The following is a 14,992-nucleotide window of genomic DNA, read 5'->3' on the forward strand; positions in this document are numbered from 1 at the left end:
CGATATTTCAAGTTGTCGAATATTAGTTCTAATATTATAAAGAACAACAGCTGTCGCAGTCTATAGAGAGGACTTATCCGCATGGAGGCTTGTCGAATGATTGTGGTGCAAGAGAAACACAGTTGTGCAGTCGATCCAGCCCTCCATAAACAGATGGAGGAGGTCACCTATGCAAATTGGTTATCAGCTGCTGAGTAAGCAGCCCTCGCTTTGGCAGCCTACGAATTCGCAGTCTCTATTTAGAAAAGGCAATTCATTATGTGGCCATTCTCACCATGTTTGGTTTCCTTCAAAACAATGTGCAGTGCTGTAGCATTTCCCTTAGCTCCTTAAAGGGATAGTGAATAAAAAATTTGTCGCCGAGATTTCTGTCTCCATTGATAGCTGTCGCACCGAGAGCGACCAAAACAACACTCTTTCTGAGGAGAAGTGAGCGAAAATTAATTATTTTAGTGAATATTTCTCAAATCACAGCACCTACCGGCCTCCTCCGAAAGGTCTGGCAAAACCGGATATCACGTCACGCTTACCCACCTCGAGGCCCATTGCGAGCGATCGTCCACACTGAGCGCGCGAAGGGGCGTGTTGACGTTTGCAGCAACGCGCTTTCTTTGTTCGACCGTCCTATTCGTACCGCTTCCTCGTGTGAGCTGTTCGAAAACCTCGTCTTTGATCTCGTGGATTTGTGGTTTGATGTGTAGAGCAGCCGTGTCAACGCCGCAAAATGCCGAGGGTCTGCTGTGCGCATGTGAAAACGGCAGGCAGCGGTAGTCTTTTTCTCGCGTACTTGTTCACGCTGTGGTTTTGCGCACAGGTGCCGTTTGACCGTAATTTGTCGTTTGTACGACGTTCTGAGCCAGATGTTTGGCCAATTCTGCCAGAATGAATCGAAATCCGCATCGTCTGAAGCGACGGCTGACGAAAAAAAATTCGCCGATATGAGACTGGTGGCGCCATCTCGTGTGCACCAAGGGAAGGAGTGCTCGGCTGCGATGAAACAACGGGACGCTGAAACCGCTGCGCATGTACTCGTTCACTTCGTGAATAACAAGACGTTCCCTGCTTACAGAGGCGCATTTCAGTCACTGCACATGCCTGGCTCCAATCCTCACCCGTTGCTTCATCGCATCTATTCTCAAAACAGCTACTTGCGCCCATCAAGCACCTGCCGCGCGAGAGTCGGCAGCCGACTGTTATGCTCACGCCGCCGGCCACACCTGCTCCGATGGCATAGGTACAGGGAGGTCTACACGCGTCAATATGTTCAACGATTTCTACGTTTTTTTTTTTTCAACAGTGTGTACTCACGGCACCTGTATTGTGCATTGATGGCTTTCATGTTTTACGCGCTAGCAGCTACCCATCCAAGCGGGCGGAGCAAGCCGCTTTGCGCAGAACGCAGAGTAAATTCCTTACGTCGCCTGACATTGCATAGCCTGAGGCATAAGCGTCCTCGTTCTGTTGAAACCAAACATGGCAAAGCGTTTGCGTGAGTGAATCACGCTGGGCGCACCGCCTCGGATGCAACACTGTCAATGAGGCGTGCACCTCTCGTCTCGCTAACTCATTCGTGACAGGTGCGAGCTTGCGATCCGAGCCGGAGGAACCGCGTTTAAATCTGGTTTCCACCTATGATGCCGCCCCTGATCTCTCGAGGCGAACGTGTGTACATGGAATGCAGAGTGTAAACACCACTTTGCTGGTCCAGACTCTCTCGGCACCGCGGAGGGGGACAGCTGCGGCGGGTCGTCGTCAATTTCGCTTGACGACGCGGACTGATCGTAGGCATACGCCTTTATCAGTAGGCCGCTCATCCAAGTCGGAGTCATAAGTTCCGCTCATGCTATCGCTCTCACTAGAACTTTGCATTTTGCACTGCGCAGCGCGAGGAAAACAAAACTGCGCAGCCGGCCAGCTCGCTCCGCGGCTGCTGAGGGTAGGTGTGACGTCAGATCCGCCGGCTTGTTGTCGGGAGCGCTTTGCGAGTTACGCAGTGGCCGCTCATAGAGAGTCAAAAATAAAGCCATCCGCTCAAAAGTAACCCGAATAATGACTATATACTATAGCAATCGTGTCTTAGGAATGCAATTGTGGGGTTTTCTCTATATTCTCTGATTTTTATTCTGTATCCCTTTAAGGGGGATGAGGGTCTTGAAAACTTTTTTTTTTATTTCTTAACATATCTTTCTGAAAATTGGCATGCAGATATATATTTGAATGCTGATCCCAAATATATATCCAGATTTTATATATCTCATCTAGAAATGAAGATATTGCAATATAATTTATCCCACATAGGTCTTTTCTTACGGGCCATTATGATAATTTCTTAATTAAAAAAACTAGTTTTAAAGAATAGCTGTCATTTCCAAGGGCCCACTGCACATCCTAAAGCTAAAGAAATTTACAAAAAGTCATCATATAGGTCATGAATGAATAACAAAGTAGGAAGAAAAAAAACAATGTGGGAGTAATTAGCTTACATCTGACTTAATTGCTAGTCTATTGGGTTTAATGAAAAATGGAAAGCTTTAGGATGTAGCTGAGGTCTTACTGAAAAAAATGATACCTAATTCAATAAAATCAGTTGATGCAAACATTATGAAAAGTTCTGTAAGGCAAAGGCATTTGATCGAAAAAGCAAAGCTGAGAAAATTGCATTCAAAGTTTTGCTTACTCTACCACTTTTATTTACCTATCACATGGAAAAATTTAATGCTTTAGCATGCAGCCCAGTCATTACTGAACACAATAACACCCAACTCACAGAAATCTGTTCATGTAAAGATTGTGAAAACCTCTGTATTGCATTGGCACTTGACAAAAAAAAAGAGCTCAGAAAGTCACTTGCTATTTTCTTTGAATCTGCCACACATTCACAAAAGTCCTGGGCAGTAGTCCTGGGTTCTGTCAGGCTTTTGCTTCTTGGCCATCCTCTTCTTCACCTTTTCAGCATTGGTGTGACATTTATCAGACCTGCAGAGCCTCTGTTTATCTTTTTCAAGGTTCCTACGAATGAGGTAGCTCCCAGGACTGTAACCAAGCTGTGCTGCAACAGCTCTGCTGGTTCTCTCACTGCTCTCTCTCACTGCACTTTGCGAGTTGGAGAGTGGCCATCCCACACTTGCTGCAGCTTGAGGACGCAAACAGATTCTTTAGCACAGAGAGATCAACGATGGTGTACTCTATGCCGCGATCGTCGTCTTTACTTCCTGTGCCGATGTTCATTAGCTCGAACTTGCGGGAAGTCGCGGACTTCTTCGCCAATGAAGTTTTAATGTTGTCTGCGTATTTTTTCGCGCCCCGCGCACTCCGCCTCTGTGAAAAACACCATGTCGAAGCGTTGAGCACGCGAGCTCGGTTCAGCCGCGTCCGTCGGCACCGAAGCGGTGTGCGGAAACGCCGAAGTCGATGTTAGGCTTCGGTCAGCCGGCTCAGCTGCTTCCGACGACACGGAATCCGAAGCGACTTGCAGCGTCTCAAAAGTTGGCATTTTCGACGGGCTTAGTCCAGGCGCATCCACCGGCACCTGCAGAGACTTGCGGTACACTGAAGTTGACACAGATCGGCACTGTCCAGCCGCGTCCACCGGCGAAGCTAGCGTCGATGGGGTTTGTTCAGCCGCATCCTCCGGCGAAGCTGTTGTTGGCGAGCTCAGTCCAGCCGCATCCACCAAGGGCACAGCAGCTTGCGGCATCACCGAAGCTGTAGTTCTCGACGATGTAGCGCTCTTCTTATTCAATGCGCGTTTCTTTTTGCTGACTGCTTTTCGCGTGCTTGCTTTCAAGCGCGCGTCTCGCGCCATCGTGACACGCGGAACATAGACACCAGGCACACAAAAGCAAGAAATTCGTGGTTAAAAGAAGCGACTCAATAGCCAAAATATCTACAAGAACGATAAAGAAAAAGGCAGAACAAAAAATACTAGGAAACAGAGGAGCGCGAAAAATGATGTGCATGCAGTCGAAAGCAGACGACGCGGAGGAGTCGAACAACGCGGCAGGCGAAGCATGCGTCAGGGCCAATCAGAGGGCTGCCCTCGAGGAGGTGCCCGTTTCACCCAATCAGCGGCTGTCTCGCGACGATTTCCCGCTTGAGAACGGGTGCCGGTCGCTCCGCTGCACGAGGGTCTACAGCGTGCCGAGGGGCGCCAGAATGGAGAGCGGGAAACCAGCTTTCAAACGAGACCAAGATGGCGCCGATCGGTTCGCGTCGCCCGGAACTACGGCAGCTTGAAAATGAGGCAAACCTTTGCGCTTGGCGTTCAATTTCGGCTCACCGACTTTTCTAAATTGCCGTTTTTTTTTTATACTTCGAGTAGGAATTGAGCCATAATATTTTGTAGAGGCATAGTTGGGACATTAAAGACTTCAAAAACGCAATTTTTGAAAATTGCCATTTTTGACCATTTTTCGCGATTTCAAGACCCGCGTCCCCCCTTAAGCATCTGGGCGTTCCATTTCATACCCCCCCCCCCCCCCCCATGTTTCTGTCATTGTCACCGTGCACCAAATCTACATTCACCCACCAGTAACTCGGAATTGAGAGGTTGGACTAAACGCCTGAGTAATCGGGAGTCTGAAATGTTGGATTCGTCAGGAAACAAGCGACTTTATTCCACGAGTGGCCGTAAAGGGTGCTGTATTCTCAGACAATCAATTTCGAAGGCTGCAGTTAAGTCTCATCAACTCGAAGAGGTAAAAACGGCAGTAAATTCTGAGATAAGTGAAATAGTGGATACAGTGCAATCTCGTTACGGCCACATTAACAAACTTTTCAGATTAACGAACTTTTCAGAAATCCCCAGCTGACTTATTACTTTATTTATTTATCAATACGGCAATCCCCACAAAGGATTTTACCAGGGTGGGATACAGTACATATGTAAAGAACACTATAGCATAGGCAACGAACTCAATACAAATCGGGTCAACGTACCTTGAACATAGCACTGGCACAGCAAGACAAATTTTTACTCAATACTTGAAATGAACGCCGTAAGTCGTGATCTTAAAGCTTGGTCATTGGTTATGATTCCATTCAGCTATTGTTCTTGGAAACAAGAAATACTTAAAGCAATTATTAAGTCTGCTAAATGGGGTTATTGTTCGACTGTCTTTGCCTAGTAGCCTAACCATATGAAAAAATTATTCCCATGAGGTCTGTCGTACAGTGACCGTTAATAAGTTTTGGGTGGTATATACAGGGTGTTTCAGCGAACACTTTCAAAAATCTTTAAGAGTTGCCTGTGGCAGATATCACCAATTATAGTTCGTGAGCTGGTCTACTCGAAGTGGTGAGCAATACCTGCAAAAAAATTGAGATGTAAGATCAACTAATTGATAAAAAAAAGTGCTAATAAAGTTTTTAACTAATTACATTATGGCCCATATTGCAACTTAAAAATTCTAGCCATGGAGTTCGCAAGGTGGATCCACTTCGGACGAATTTTCAAGATGACACCAGTTTAAAGATAAAAATTCCTGAACTTTGTGGAGAAATGCATTGGCATTCCAGTTAATTTCTTAACAAAATGTCGTTTCATGCAGTGAAGCACACAAGTAACTGGAACGCCAATGCATTTCTCCGCAAAGTTCGGGAATATATATCTAGAAACTGGTGTCGTCCTGAGAATTCGTTCCAAGTGGATCTGCCTTGCGAAGTGCACTGCTGGAATTTGTAAATTGCAATATGGGTCTTAATACAATTAGCTGAACAGTTACTTAGTGAATTCTTGTTCATTAGTAACTTTTGCATTTAATTTTTTTTGTGCAAGAAGTGTCCGCCGCTTCGAGTGGACCAGCTCATAAACTAAATTTGTGGTATCTGCTACAGGCAACCTTTAAAAAATTTTGAAAGTGTTCACTGAAACACCCTGTACTAATCTCTTGGTTAGGCATAAATTTACATGTTTCATTCTGTGAGCAGAGTGCGTATTAGTGGAAATTTACTTCCCTTTAGTGTCCCTTTGAACACAGCACTTCTCTCCTCCCTTCAGGACATTCCGTTGGGCACTGACGTGCGGCGGCAAGGTGCCCCTGAACGAAGGGCTGGAGAGCCCCGACCTGCCGGAAGGCACGGGCGAGTTCCTCGATGCCTGGCTCATGCTGCTCGAGAAGATGGTCAACCCGCGCATGGTGCTGGAGTCGCCCCACACCCTGCCTGCCCGGTCAGCGACTTCCGGGGCGGTGCCGGCATTCAGCCCCGTCCTCTACCTGATCCACACGCACAAGCGGGCCTTCGACGCCATCATGCAGCTCTGGGACCGCAAGCCCCTGAAGGTGTACGGCGACCGCATGTCCGAGTCCATGCTGGCCATCCTCTGCCACCTGCTGCGTGGGGAAGGTCTCATCCGGGTGAGTTACGGGCATCATCGTCCTCCTGTGGAAGTCGGGAGCACCTCCTGTGCCTTCGTGTGGGGAAATTTCCATGAAGGAAGTGGAATGTGTAGACCCCAGCACACAATAAAGTTAAAGCCCTTAGCAACCTTCTGTCTAAAATCTTGTGCAATCCTGTTAAGAGAATGCCAGTTTTGAAACAGCTCTTCTGTATGTTTTTCCAAGTAAACAATACATAAACATAAAAAAAGAAAAGTAAGTTGAAGGATAGCTTAGCTGGAGGAGTTCTGTAAGCGAGGGAGTTGGGCTCTTGTATTGTGTGAATGTTGTATTGAAGAGCTCAGTACTGTGATCACTTCTAAGCCTTGTGTAGGGGCTAGTTGGTGCACCAGTATCATTATCTCTGTCTCCACTGCTGCAGTAGCAAAAGGCATGCCAACACAGGAGCGTACACACGCACCCATGCATGCACACCAAGCTCTTGACGATTGCAAGTCGATGTGCGAGTCCATTTCAGTTAGCCTGTTCGAGAAAGTACAACAGGAGCACTGATGTAGAACCTTATGGTACATTTGACTGGTGCCTACCATGCTCCAAGTTGGCGTGCACCAGTGCGGAGCTTTCTAGGCATTGGAGCCAGGAAAAAAAAAACTGCCCCAGTCAAATGTTCAGCTGCTTTGAGAGCAATCACAGTAGCCATGCGAGAATGCCTTTAAGCACTCTGAGCTGAAGCCCGGTGCTCCAAAGGAACCAGATGAATATGGTTCGAGCGCTTGATTTCGACCAGCCAGATATAAACAAACCGCACCCCAAGTGGGCTGTAGTGCGCTTGAAAGCAACCATTTCAATGTGCTGTTATTTCGTTGATCAAACAGTTTACACTGGCAAGAGGCTAAGTGTTGAGGCACTCTTAGTCAGAACGTATGGCATGTTGTGCTGACGTGTATGTCTCTTTTCCCTCTGCAGGAGAAACTTGCCAAGGAAAAGGAAGCAGTGTCGGCAGTGGGTGGTTCGGGAACCGCGGCCACCTCTGCGGTGTCGGAAGGTGCGCTGCTACATGGTAGTGTCCGGTCCTCTAGAGGGGCCCTGGGAGCACCCTCGCATGAGGACATCAACCAGGACCATCTGCAACAGGTGAGTGAGTGGTGGCACTTGTTGAAAACATAATGCATGGGCAACATGCTTTTTTATAGCTTTTGTCGGGGATGCGTCGCATTTGCCAAGTTCAAGCTCATTGTGGTGTATAATATCAGTGGGGGTCATCCAGTGTTCGAAGCAAGCGCTTAATTTGTATGGCTGCTTGCCTTTATTCTTCGATGCACAGAAATCACTCTATTGGGGAGTACGATGTGTGATGTCACCAATGAAATTGAATTTGAAGGTCTGGAATAAGTACGATTCTGACGAGAATTCTTGTTGGACTGTAGAAGATGATCAACAAAGGATGTCTGAAACCGTTTCCACAGCGTACTTGTCTTCATCAGGGCAGTAACGAGACAAGTCCCATTGTTGAAGCGTTGGCTCCAGAGGCCTTGTTTTTCTGTGAACTCCCATCAGGTTTGGCTCAGCTAGGTGTGGCCTTCGAGATTGCACTGATATCTTGTTGAAGTTCACCTAGTGGTCTAACTGCCCATTTCAGCTGCTGCTGTTGTGCTGATTGGCGGGGCTAGGTTACGAGTAAGGAGTAAGTGCCATCTGCAGTGGCCGAAATGGACTGTCCACTAGGTGCTCTTACAGGATCCGTCAAGTGCATTTCATGTGAACCAGGTCGCGGAAAGCAGCCCTAGTTTGCCCATTGGTGCGGAGTCGTGCTCGGCTTGTGTGGTCCACCAGGCACATTGGTGCTCATCATCGCCTTTGTTTTAGTTTTGTTTAGTGATACTGCCATGTAACGGGGAGCTCGCACTGCCGTTGGTCGTGCTACATCTTTTAAAAGCGCTCACCAGGCCAGTAGTTTAGCAGTCTGTGTTGTCCTGACGAAAAAAAAATCTTTGCAGCTGATGGACATGGGCTTCTGCCGAGAGCTGGCCACGGAGGCCCTCGCGCACTCTGCTTCTCTGGAGCAGGCCACTGACTACCTGCTCAGCCATCCGGCGCCCTTGGCGCCAAGTGCATCCGGAGTCATCCCAGGTGCCGCTGGATCACCTTCGGGTGCCTCTGGACAGCCACTTGCGGTGAGTGGCACGACTGCCAGGACTCTTACTTTTACTGTGAAGTGCCCCATTGTTTAGGGCTCATTGACACTTGACGTAGTAACGGGAACTTCCAGTGTCTTGTGCAACTTAATCTTGGATTCTGCTAGGGCGTTAGGGCACTGATAGACTTGTCGCAGCTACCACCCAAGCACTCTCTTCCACTGTGTGAACCTACTCTCAACTCCTTGTCCTTTTCTCAATGGCACGCCAAAGTGCCATCCTTGCTAAAAAAAAAGACTTGTTCACAATTTTGTCACCCCATCTGAGACCAAGCTGGTTTAAAAAATGAGCAGTTTTGCAAGAAGTCAGCAGGCTTCCCAAGCTTTGACAAACTCAACTACCTTAAGAACGACTGGCGGGCAATTTGAATTCAATAAAAAAAAGGTTTTATCATTGTTGCAGGACTTGCCTGGTTCTGACTTGGAAATGTCGGAGGAAGACCAAATGATGCGGGCCATTGCCATGTCCTTGGGTGAAAATGTCACAGCAGGACAGGTTGGTAGCAGCTTCTTAACATTCGCGTTCATTTGCATCAGCAGTATCACACAAGTGCCCTTCCCATTGCAGCTTATAATTGTTGGCAATTGGGAAAATTTTACTGCTCCTGATAAAGGTTGTGCGGTGGAATCTCGTTAATTTGAACTTAAAGCGGACTGGAAGCTCATTCGAATAAAAACATAGTTCGAACTAAGGACAGACCCGTGAAATATAGGGCCCGATCAGTGCGAATTTTGCCTTTAAGGGGGGCTTCACAGCAGCGCAGTGTGCGCTACAATCTACAACTCGGACCACGATGAGCTGCGTCTGAAAACAGTAGCGTAGCAGAAGCTGAAGGTTATCGGCATTGCCAAGAAGTTGGGGAGCGACACTCATGGCACCACATGTGTGAGTTGTACAACCATGAATTGATACTGTTTTTACAAAGATCTTAGTGTCTTTGTATGCAGTTAATTCTGCGGGCTTTGTTTGCGAATTTTTTATTTCTGCAGTGATGTGTAATTGGGGGTTATTTTTATACATAAGAAAATATGGCATCTTTTCTCCATCAGCACGCGACACGTGCCGAAAGCAGCATTCCTCTCCGATTTTTTTGCTTTCATTTTCTTTTTCCTTTTCATCCTGCTTTTTTGGATGGAGCATGCCGCTCTGCTTGCTTGGATTCGGTCTCTGCTTCTAGCACATCATTCCTTGCCGTTTTCGGCAGCATCATTATTGTGGCTAACAATGCATCGACCCTTCGCCTTTGGCTCTGGTTTGTCCAAAAGCGGTCATTGGGAGTGAGAAATGTTCAAAACAACTATTGCACGATTTTCGGAGTTTAAATTTGCAAGCATATTTCCCTATTCAAATACATGGAAATTTGCCTGGACCAACAGAGCAGTGTGAATTATCCGTCAAATCAAATTAAGAGATATAAATTTTGGGGATTTCACTGTAGTAAACAAAGACTGCCGTTAGTTCTGGATTGACTACAAGCATGCTGGTTTGTAAAATTTGTCATCTTGTTAGTGCCCCTCAAAGCTCAAGTTTTGTGCTGCCCTTTCTTTCTTGATACAGGCTAAAGAAAGTGACAAAGTGATGCGTGACGAAGAGGAGGATGATGAAAAGGTCCAGCCAGAAGAGGAACCGGCTGAGCCGCACGTGATGGACCGCTTCACGGAGAACATGCTGCCAGGCTGCCTGCGCTTGCTGGACGCCCTGCCCGAGACGGTCTACCGTGTCTGCGACCTGCTGGGTGCTGTGGTGGCCCGCAACGGTGTTGTGTGGCGTGACCAGATGCTTGCCAGCCTGCTCCAGGAGGTGCGTGGCAGAGTGACGAGCTTCGAGAGGCCTCGTTATCGGGGCCATGTTGAGCTTTCCTTGTGTAATTATAGCACCACCGGTTGGCGAAAACCTTTGTCGGGTCACGTCATTCGGAGCATGTGACAGTAGGCTGTATTCCGGGCACACATGGCAGGCGGCACGGTTTGTCAGCCAGCCAAGTCAAGCTGAGTGACTTGTGTTTCACGAGATAGTGATAACTCGGTCCAGAACACAAGCTCATCACCACTGGTCAGTTGCGTTTGCTGTCTCGAGGCAAAAAACAAGCACATTGGTGCCGGTATACGATGACTCGTTCCGTTTCTCGGGAGACGCGCATCCTGGCTAATGAAGCAGAAGACCTGTACGCAGTAGACATTGAAAATGAGGCATTTTGACAGATTTATTTTTACTGAGGAGTAAAACTGTTCTGCTTTATCATGAAGGTTAAGTTCGTTGCTTGTATTTCAGTTCCTTGGGCAGAACGTGAAGATTATGTGATGTTATAAAAGCAAACCTGGGCCATCGGCGACATATGGCAGAATGTTAAGAATATTGCCCTGTGTCATTGGGCAGTAAGCAACGTGCACCAGGCACCCGAGGTGCACGTGTAGCGATCAATCCAGGTGGCACACTGGCATCGTTATTTCCAGCCAGGCACTTGTACTGCTCGTGAGCCAAATCCTTCGAGTCTCTCATTGAGAGCAGGTTCAGTGTTTGTTTCGCATATGGTAGTGCCCCGTGCCTCTCTCGTCTGTTGCTAATTTGTGTCAGTTGGTTGCTGGTTGGTTTGCCGCTGCAGTTTGACTACAAAGCGCTGAAAACTAGGCTTTTTGACATGCATGATTCTGGCGAACAAAAACTGTCCACTTCTCGAAATGAAGCACTTAGTGCATTCAACCACTTTGCAATGAGTCAGATCCGCTGTTATTGGAACCAGCTATGTGTAATGCTCGCAGAAGGTTTTGAGAGAACAATGTCTGATTTCTTTGAACTCCCTAGGAAATGCGAAAACGTCTGAAAAATCGGGCAGTCAAAAAAAAAAGAAATGCATGTCTTTTTCTGCTCCTCGGGGCTGAAATCGCCACAAGCACGTCTGAAATAGCTCTGAAGGCCTGTCAGTACACTTATTAGGCATATCGGTGCTTGTACTGTGACAGGAGATGGCAGATGCATGCGTATATAAGTAAGGAACATATTGTCACGAGAGGAAAAGCCAGTCAGTCAGTTCTAAGCGAACGGCCGTTTACAGTTCATTTTTGCAGCAGCTACCACGCACACTTCTTCTTCCTCGACTTCTAGCGTAACTAGTGCGTGCCAATATACTGTGTCCTGTAGCAATTGCCCCTTCTTCCTCTTCGTGTGCTTCACCACTTAACACTGCTGTATTGAGGCGAACCTGACTTTCCGGAATGGGCATTATGCGGTGCGTCGTGCTTTCGAGCTTCGAAGACATTGATGAGGATTACAGAGGCGGAGTCCACGCCATTGCTAACAGCGGTGAATCGTTTTAGTGTAAAACACCACTGAACAGCAAGAAGCTTGGTGGCGAATGTCGAATTAGCTAGGCCTAGCGTTATTTGTGGTGGTGGCTACAGCTGCCAGTGGATCTGCCTACGTTCGAGGCGGCGAGATAATCAAAATGGCGGTGGTGGTGGCATCGATAATGCCGTTTCGGACCGGCGGTCATGGCAAAAAGACCTGAAAATCAGGCGGCAAAAGGTTTTTGCATCCAAAATTTCAGGCTATCTTATATACATTTGCTGTATGGGTACTTATCGGGCATATCCATAAAATCCAAGAACTCAATTGTTGACTTTATTTCTAAAACCTCTGATGTTGTGTCAAGTTTTATGAAAAATACATTTTGTAGAACGCTTTTAGCTCCTCAATTGTGCAACCTTTTGTTGAAAGTCTTCCGATCGTGGAAGGATGCAGAAGGGCGGGTTCTTGCTCTGATACAAGCAGGTCTTTTTGCGATACTAAAGTTACCAAAAAAGTTTCTCAGATCTAAAAACAATCTGTTGCGTGTCAGTATTTGCTGTGTTTGTTTATGATTGTGTGCTACATCCAAAGGTAAAGTCTTAATAAAAGGCCTGTGTGCCCCTCGAAAGGAGTCTCAGGGTAAGCTTTAAAAGAAAAAAGAAAATACGTTCCCCCCCTAATTGGTGTCATGTCCATGGAATTTTAAAAAATTTAATGTTGACACATTGACAACCATGTGCCATGCAGGTCTCGCTTAGGCAGTTGAAGGCATGTTTGCACACAGTTTGTGAAGTTTGTGCGACCACAGTAGTGGGAAAGATTAAATTTTAAAAAATCTTAGTAGCCAAGACTTCGATAATGCAACAATTATGCAATATATCAGTTGTATTTTAATGGTTTTCCCTTTTGTGCTTCAGTGGTATAAGCGGCGCTCTGCACATATCATTATGAATATTGGCTAGCCATCACTGAGGGTTTCTAAAAAGGAATAAAATACAGTAGACTCTCAATAAACGGAAATCCAAGGGGCCGAAAAAATTTGTTCCATTTAACAGTCGTAGAAGAGTTCTCCCCTGATAATCGGTTAGCGTCTGCCTAATAAACGCACATGCAAAAAATTTTAAGAGTGATCTGTTTTACGTGAACAATCTGTCTATTCACTGTGACCTAGCGTTTCTGTTTGGCAGCTCTTCAAAACTGTGTTGCTATAAAATGAGTTCCTGCATGGAGGTGACATGCAAGTGTGTTGCATGCCCATTTTGGCAGGTTCGGACTACTGTGACTTCCCTGCTGGAGATAGCACTGCGGGACGACTTGCCACAGGCGGAGCAGGCTGTCCAACTTGCCACACTTCCTGTGGCCAACATGGCTGCCGTCCGCATCCACCTGTTCACTCTGCTCTTTGAGGTGAGGGTGAACGCCTGCCCTATCCCGGGTGTTATCACTGCGTGCCAGTCATGCTTCTTCCACTGACATGCACCAGGTAGCTCCCTGGAGCCTTCAGAGTAAGATTTCCTGTAGTTGCAGCATCTAAGCTGTGCTGATGTACTGAAGGTAGCATTGGTAATGGTGTAGTACATACTTTATTTATCTGATTCTAACATGCCCCAAAATTTAATATGCAAAAGTAGTTGCGAGTGCAGCGAGTGTCGTGTTTTCTTGTCTTGCCTTGTCCTTGTCGGTGCGCTGCTTCAGCACCAAGGTAGGATGTAAAATGGGCAGTTATGGGCTAAAATTTTAGGAAATTAGGTGCACCCAAATCTAAGGCCCACCCAGTTGTCATAAGTAACATGCCTCCAGTTACTGTAATCAGAAAAATTTCATGTCAGTAGTTTATCACAAAGTGGAAAGTTGGAGCCTAATGTTCTCTTCTGTCTGTGTCTGACAGCTCCGTGTTGCTGTAGATGAACTTCAACGTTGTGTTTCGCGATGTTTTGGGGCAGGAGATGCGCCTGCCGTGTGCCACCCTGCTAGAGGAGCAGAGCCTGGTGGACCTTCTGGTGCAGCTGGTGGATGCCGCCCAGCAGGTGCTGGTGCTGCCGACTCTGCCAAAGGAGCCACCCGCAACACCCAAGTAGGTGCCCTTCCACATAAATATCTTATAACGTAAGTCGCTGGAGTCGTAAATACAGCACTACAATTGTCAAGGCCTGCACACATGAAAAACGTGAAATCAAGCAGCCACGCGCATTTGACAATCGAAGTATGTGGCTGGGTGTGTTTGCATCCTTTTAAATTGATGAATGTTGAAAGTTTTCAACGCCCAAGGACCAACCCTTACAGGTGGTACAGTCATTGCATGTCAGCCTTTGCAGTGGCACACCGGCTAACCGTGGAGACTATGAGCGGAGGTTTTAATTCGTTTTTGAGTAGTCTAGTAAATGATTTTTTTACTGCTTCAGCCAATGCTTGGTATTAGAATGTATGGTATCAATTTGTAAAGAAGGAATGTGCTTTCTAATAGCATTATTTTCAAGCGAACATTTGTTAACAATTCTCTGAATAAAATTGTTTAATAAATTTGTTACGAGAACCAGAAAACTCTGAGAACATTGATGCTGCTTTGCACCAAAGAACATTTAAAAAATTCGAAATATGCATTTTGAACAAAAAGGCTATATACAACATTCCTGCAAATGTAAGCTTTCTATCTGCAGAAGTCCTTTATATGCAAAGGAAAATGTTAGTCCTAGTAGCTATCGTGCTTGTGCGGCAGCCCTTACGAACCGCCCCATGGCACTGCAGAGCGTAATAACAGCGTAATGCCAAGGTCCACTCCCGGCCGCCTTCTCATGCAGAACTCCTTTTCACCGCCAGTGGCAAGTGATACTGCCCAAATGACGTTGGCATCCTGCAGATAAGAACTGTGACCTTTAGAACACACCAGATATCTTTAGATCTGAGTGCTGCAGCAATAAAACAGTTTGTAGTAGAAAATAAACTGCTGATGGATACCTGTTGACGTTCTGGGACTATTTGACGCACTTTCACCGTCCATGCTGAAGTCTGATGAATCAAAATCATCTTCCCAGTCTGTGGTGCTACCGCCATCCAAAAATTCTGATGCAGACTCGTCGGAGTTTGTCGAAATTCGCCGTTTCCGAAGGGCATCTGCTTGCAACGTCGACGCCTTGTCGGAAGCTACAAGCGCTCGTCACGCCCAACTAAAAGTCG

The 14,992-nt window shown here is 46.7% G+C and overlaps 1 protein-coding gene across 10 annotated transcripts in view; it reads left to right on the plus strand.

Moving 5' to 3' along the window:
- The window catches only part of HUWE1 (HECT, UBA and WWE domain containing E3 ubiquitin protein ligase 1), a 179,190-nt gene that overhangs the window by 77,870 nt on the left and 86,328 nt on the right, over positions 1-14,992 (plus strand). For all 10 annotated transcript variants that reach the window (XM_075668491.1, XM_075668500.1, XM_075668495.1 and 7 more), the window contains 7 exons: positions 5,999-6,356; positions 7,305-7,472; positions 8,336-8,512; positions 8,936-9,028; positions 10,091-10,333; positions 13,085-13,225; positions 13,762-13,892. In XM_075668491.1, the coding sequence (XP_075524606.1) occupies positions 5,999-6,356; positions 7,305-7,472; positions 8,336-8,512; positions 8,936-9,028; positions 10,091-10,333; positions 13,085-13,225; positions 13,762-13,892 (1,311 nt within the window). The remainder of the gene's footprint in view (positions 1-5,998; positions 6,357-7,304; positions 7,473-8,335; positions 8,513-8,935; positions 9,029-10,090; positions 10,334-13,084; positions 13,226-13,761; positions 13,893-14,992) is intronic.

This window comes from Dermacentor variabilis, chromosome 9, assembly GCF_050947875.1.
Source record: "Dermacentor variabilis isolate Ectoservices chromosome 9, ASM5094787v1, whole genome shotgun sequence".
NCBI lineage: Eukaryota > Metazoa > Arthropoda > Arachnida > Ixodida > Ixodidae > Dermacentor > Dermacentor variabilis.